At 46.4% G+C, this 6,583-nt stretch overlaps 1 protein-coding gene across 1 annotated transcript in view; it reads right to left on the bottom strand.

Annotated features, from left to right (window-relative positions):
• The window catches only part of hip1rb (huntingtin interacting protein 1 related b), a 30,034-nt gene that overhangs the window by 9,734 nt on the left and 13,717 nt on the right, over positions 1–6,583 (bottom strand). Inside the window, exons 6-14 of the mRNA XM_048243892.1 lie at positions 6,095–6,171; positions 4,895–4,956; positions 3,061–3,201; positions 2,687–2,744; positions 2,052–2,127; positions 1,751–1,912; positions 1,401–1,453; positions 1,221–1,293; positions 1–27 (exon numbers count right to left, since the gene is read on the bottom strand). The exon at positions 1–27 is cut by the window's left edge and continues 157 nt beyond it. Of these exons, the coding sequence (XP_048099849.1) occupies positions 1–27; positions 1,221–1,293; positions 1,401–1,453; positions 1,751–1,912; positions 2,052–2,127; positions 2,687–2,744; positions 3,061–3,201; positions 4,895–4,956; positions 6,095–6,171 (729 nt within the window). The remainder of the gene's footprint in view (positions 28–1,220; positions 1,294–1,400; positions 1,454–1,750; positions 1,913–2,051; positions 2,128–2,686; positions 2,745–3,060; positions 3,202–4,894; positions 4,957–6,094; positions 6,172–6,583) is intronic.

Genomic DNA, 6,583 nt, shown 5'->3' with positions numbered 1-6,583 from the left:
CTTGAGCTGTGTGATGTAACGCTGCGCCTACACACACATTCACACACACACAGAGGATGGTAAAAAAGGGAGATAGGGAACAACAGCAGAAAGACGAGGAGAGATGAGTGTGGAGAGAGTGGGTGTGGTAGAGAGAGAGAGAGAGAGAGAGGGAGGGAGGGAGGTAGGGAGGGAGAGAGGAAGCAGGGGCAGTCAGATGAGAGGAATGTTTCATCAGGAGTCTGTGGGTGGCTGCAGGATTTCAAATTTAGAACACATCAACACAGTTCCACACCTATTTACCAAACATGACTGAATCTAGAACTGACACACACATAACATTACTGCACTCCTCTCCAGTTCCTGAATCCTGTTCCATTGTTCCAGAAATGATACAGCACTTCAAAGACATCTATCTCTAATTACCTATTCATGTCCAACTCAGGAATTTAACAACAGTTTAGGCTACAGACCAGGAAAAAACACTCACACAAGGCTGAAAACGAACCATGACGCACACTGACTGACCGCCCACTACACACACACACATACACACCAAGTGGCAACGTTCTCATTCCAAGCCTTTGTGTTACATTCCACACTTTAGAGGCAAGGAATAGCCTGGTCAAATGAATATCTAAAACTCTTCCTCACACAAACACACACTCTTCCTCAAGCCAAACTCACAGCCAACCTGAGAAACTGACTGGACAATTCTAGGATGACTGTGTGTGTTTTTAAGGTGTCTGTGTGTGTCTGAAGTCAATATATGAAGAGTTAAGATGCAAAACCCTCTAAATCCGTCTGACCACTTTTCTTTTAAATGAGCATTTAAATTCAGGCTCCTATAGGTTTTTGCCTATAAATCGATATTTCAGACCAGGAAGAGAGTGGTATTTAGTGGGTTTAGAATTTAAATTATTTGATTAGCGTATACTATGTGTGGAGAGCATCCCCTCACCATCTTTGTCTCATTTTTGACATAGCTTGGCATTTAGAGGCTTTTGCATCTGAACCCTTCATATAATAATTATAATGTCAACACCAGTGGGCACCAGGTGAATCAATTTATATGTTTGCAGCAGCTAGCTGTTAGTGCACACTGCTGTGTCCGTTATCTCTCTCTCTCTCTCTCTCTCTCTCTCTTCCCCCCCCCTCTCTCTCCCCTCTCTCTCTCCCCCCTCTCTGTGTGTGTGTGTGTGTGTGTGTGTGTGTGTGTGTGTGTGTGTGTGTGTGTGTACCTCGCCTTTGATCTTCTCCAGCTCTGCTCGTAGCAACTCGATCTCCCGTTTCAGGCTTTCAATCTGAAGGTCCCTGTAGGTGCACACAAACAGACACGTGTGTGTGTGTGTGTGTGTAAGTATCACAATTAATACGGTTTTCTTTCTATTAAAGAATCGTTGAGATAAATAATCCTCTACCTGTCATCAAAGCCGTTATTGGGGGGACCAAACGCCTGGTCAAATATGTCCACCTGTTGGAGGGAGAAAAAAAGACAGCAGCCATTACAAGCCTCATTTGTAATGTAGGAAATGAGATTGTGTCATTTGAGTCTGTCAAAATAGACCCAAATCTGTCTGCTGAAGTGACGGAGTGAACATGAGCTTTGTCCTCATCTTGAAGAGACCAATGTTGCACTTTTAATTTTCCTCTTCTTTCCCACAGTAGCTTGTTGATAACCACCAGGGCTGCAAGGCTGTGCCCATCAGTGTGTGTGTGTGTGTGTGTGTGTGTGTGTGTGTGTGTGTGTGTGTGTGTGTGGCGGCCTTACCTGTGGCGGTGCTGCCATGCTAGTGGCCGGCGCGTCGCTGACGTCGATCAGGGGCTCTGGCTCGTCTTCCTCGGCCTCCTCAGGCTCTTCCTCGTCGGGGATCACCACCATGGGCTTCACGTGCTCCGCCAGAGCCGACGCACGCAGGAAGTTAGGAGGGGACTGCACACACGCACACAAAAGTGTTAAACATGAGCGATAATGGGAGTCTGTGTGTGTGTGTGTGTGTGTGTGTGTGTGTGTGTGTGTGTGTGTGTGTGTGTGTGTTTGTGTGTGTGTGCTTAAGCAAGTGAGCACTTACATCAGGCAGACGAGGAATCTGGATAAGCCTCTTGAAGAAGAGCATGTCTCTGGCCTTATTGAAGAAAGTCTTTAGGCTAAATAAATAGTCCACAAACAAATAAACATAAACAAAAATAAAATACTTCTAAAACAAAAACTAAATCAGCCAATGAACCAAACCCATTGGTTATTTGTAGTAGGCTGGCGTAAGGGCATATTTACTTTGAAATCTAAACTGTTGATATTTGTTGTTCATACATTGCTAATGGTAAACCTGAGGTGTTAAGTCCATTTTAATCTACATTAGCAGCTTCTCTGGCTTACATGGATCCTACTAGAGTCCATTCAAACAGTGCTGATCAGGTGGAAGTGCACACACAACACTTACACACACATAACTCTCCACACCCCTCACTCACACACACTCACACACACACACACACACACACACACACACACACACACGGCCTCAGTCTCCCTCAGCACAGAACAGATGCACTCACAGTGATAGTATTATTGTCTCAGTGAGACTTTGACGTCTAACAGAGCTTTGCATGAGTGTGAGAAGCAGGAAGCATGAAAGGGTCAGGCCTTGGCAGACAACCAATCAATCAACAGAGTCTGTTTCACAGCAAAGGTCAATGGGTGGCTCACCTGTGAAACTGGTCCAGGAAGCGGTCTCTGTGGCCTTGCAGAGTATCTGCTGGCAAGCCTGACACATAAACACACACACACACGCACACGATAAAAGTGTTGGCCTTGCACAGATGTAGACACAAAAGCACACACACACACACACACACACACACACACACACACACACACACACACACACACACACACACACACACACACACACACACACACACACACACGATGATACTTCAATAGTTCAGGCTATAGTGGTAGTAGTAGTAGTGCAATAGTAATGTCTACTCCCATCCTCTACTCTAGTGGGGCTGTGTGTTAGTGACCCTGACCAGAGGGGGAGAGCAGAGGGCGCAGAAGAGGAGGAAGGGGTCACTCACAGGCGTGGAGCTTGAAGAGCAGCTTGACGGAGTAGTGGTACAGATGGCTGCAGTCCTGGATGACCTGGATGAGCGGAGCCAGCCGGCACTGACCCGAGGTCATCGTGGAGATGGCAATGGAGGTGTTCAGCTGCCGCAGTACTGCAGGTAGCACAGGCGGGGGAGGGAGACACACACACACACACACAATTAGCAGTTATTTGAAAATAATTTCAATAATATCATTCACACTGTTTGCATAAACATTATTTAAATCTATATCATGATTTATATCCACTATGACTTTATTTTAATCATTCATTGACCTGAGAACACTTCTCCTCATTCTGGTAGGACTGCATAAACAGAGAAACTGTGTATGTCTGTGATTGCGGGTTATTTAAATGTGTGTATGTGTGTACACGTCTAACACACACACACACACACACACACACACACACACACACACACACACACACACAGTACTGCCCCTTTTTTCTCCAGTGCAGGGTGTTTGGCCAAGAGCAGCCCAGTGGCCGTGTCTGCTCCCAAGGGGGGATGGTGGTTGGCCGGGTGGAGCCGATGAGGACGTGGGCAGAGGGGGCAGTAGAGTGGGGCAGTAGAGCGCCTCGAGGTAGGTAGGAGTCGGACCATTACAGTCCAATCAGGAAATCCCCAACAGGAAGAGTCATTACAGACAGCCCAATCTGAGGTCTGATCAGCATACTGCGCCCGACTGCCTGATAGCAGCTTAGAGTCGGGATAAAACAACACTCACTAACTCTCCACTATGAGTCAACTAGCAGCTTAGAGTCGGGATAAAACAACACTCACTAACTCTCCACTATGAGTCAACTAGCAGCTTAGAGTCGGGATAAAACAACATTCACTAACTCTCCACTATGAATCAACTTACATACACCACACTGGCAGGGTCTGTACATGTCCTGTGGTCTCATAGCCTAGAAATCTAGACGCGCCCCTAGCGGAATTACATTTGCTGCCAGGGCTAGTCTAGCAACTCTCCGTTGGCTTGTGAGCTCCAGAAATCGAAACTCAATCAAGCCAATGAAATCGTGTATAGAGTCGTTAGGTGGGCTTAACATAATGATTGATGGCAGAGTTGCAACGGTTTGGCTTGAAGTCCCTGCTACTTGAAAACAAATAAGATGGATGTTGCTGCTGGCGAACAGTGTGACACGAGTTAAGCTTTTATTAAGTTGGCAAACGTTTGAACTAGCCAACTAGCTCCGCTGGTGGGAAATGCATGGGACTCATAGCGTTGCCGCTGTCCTATTGCGTGCAGAGGGAATTTGAAAGACAACTGATTATCCCACCCCTCGGACTGAGCACTGCGAACGGTGAGTGCCCAGACCCTACATTTTAATGTGGGTCTGGCTCGTCAGGCTAGTGGTCTCACACATTCGTTTTAAAAAGGCGTACCAAAAAAATACTGAACTACTTAATGTTAGAATAGGTTGTTGAAGAAATGGCTACATGGGATAAATGGAATATGAATTAAATATATGCATATATCAAGTATGTGTTGAAAGTGTCATGTCACTGCCATCATGGAGAAATGTCAGGGTTTGTTGTGTAGATTGATGTTGTGTGACTGTTGTAAAATGGATGGATGAATTAATGGGTGGACATACAGATGATTGCAGGAGTAGTAAAAAATAGAGGCTAAGGCCTGTGCTGCTGAACCACTTGATAAATGGATGTCTGAAGAAAAGGGTGGACAAGTGGTAGATGAGTGGATGGACGGATGGACGGATGGATGGATGGATGGATGGATGGATGGATGGATGGATGCTGCCAGAGGCTGAGATGCTGAGTGTGGCGTGTCACTCACCTGCTTCTGCTACCCTCAGCTCTGCATCCATGTAGTCAAACACCTCCACCGTCAGCTGGAACCTGGGGGAAACAAACATGACTCAGCAATGCAACACTCATACACACATTTGTACACCCACTCACAGACGCAAATACACACACACACACACACACACACACACACACACACAAACACACTCACAGATGCAAATACACACATACACACACAACTTACCACAGGGCCCTAATTATCTTTATCAAAGTAAACATTATAAATCAACTAAAAATACTATACACCATGCCACAAAGCATTACTTAACCCTGTCTAGCCATGATTTCAGCACCAAGCCATGAGTTCATGCAAATACAAACACACACACAGACGTACGCACACCATCTCTAAAAACTTCCTCCACCCTCTGACTGCAGCTGGCCTGGGTTTCACTTCTGGGTGTGGAGTGTGTCCCTGCAGCAGTGGGCGGTCTGGGCCACCTGTGCTGAAGACCTCTGCTCTGCTCTGGCCCTTTTCTCAGACTCTGGCCGGTGACGGCAGCTCTATTACTGAAAGCCGAGATGACACACGAGCTGCCGCCTCTGGACTACACACCCTACCTACAGGGAACGCTTACAAAGAGGAGAAATCCAACCTGCCATCCTTTCTCCCTCCCTCCCTCTTTAGTGCCCTGTATTCCCGCAGTTCCTTTGCCTCCATCCCTCACCTAACCAAGGTTTAGACACTGATTTTGCTACATTTCTTTAGCTATGAGGTAAATACACAGGGGCGGGCTATACATGGGAATGCACAGTTAATTGCTGTATAGTATAATATTACATTACATTACATTACATTTGGCTGATGCATTTTTAACCAAAGCAAACACGATAAGACAGTTTAGGCTTTTTAAAACAATTCTCCCAACAATTCTAGAACAATTTAAAACTATTTAAAGTTAGAGTACAATAAAAAAAAAGTGCATCAGTGAGTGCTGTTTTTATACAGTAAGGTGTAAGGTGATAAGTCCTAGAATTGGCAAGGCCAGTTGTAGTGCTATAGTGATATAGCCATTTCTGTGATGATGACTAACTGAGGTGGAGAAACCAAATGAGCTACACTATAACCACCTGCTCCTTCATGGATTTTGTGTGTTTTGCTGTACAGGCTCAGGGTGGGTTCAGCACACCAACGCCACAGGACCAAGGGAGAGCCAGAGGTACATACACGTTGTTGATATCTGTTCCTGCCGTCCGCTCAAAAACTTCATCCGTGGCCTCTAGGTTGGTGCGGATGTCAGCGTGCTACAGAGGAAAACGGAGTGACAGAGAGAAAGAAAGAGAGAGAGAGAAACAAGGAGAAATAGTGAGACTGCACTTCAAACACTGGCATGTTTACAGCTTCTCTGGCCCTCACATCCTCTCCTCTCCTCTCCTCCTGGTCTCTTTGTCTGTAGAATGCTCCTCCTCCTCCTCCTCCTCAAAACAGCTCCAAGCACACAGTCAAACACGGCCCGACGTATCCGCACCACAGCACTCAGGATGTTTCTAGTCATTTCTCTGGTGCCCCACTGTGATTGGAGGACACCTCCCACAGCCCTTCAGTAGGGCACAGTACAACTGAGGAGTGCTGGGCACGAGGGGAGGCTGGTGGGGGAGGGCAGAGTTAACTCTTAGCCTGAAGTGGAATCATTTCCATTCTGTCCTCATACAACCT

This window comes from Alosa alosa, chromosome 5, assembly GCF_017589495.1.
Source record: "Alosa alosa isolate M-15738 ecotype Scorff River chromosome 5, AALO_Geno_1.1, whole genome shotgun sequence".
NCBI classification, from domain to species: Eukaryota; Metazoa; Chordata; class Actinopteri; order Clupeiformes; family Clupeidae; genus Alosa; species Alosa alosa.
This window is presented reverse-complemented; position numbering and strand designations above follow the sequence as displayed.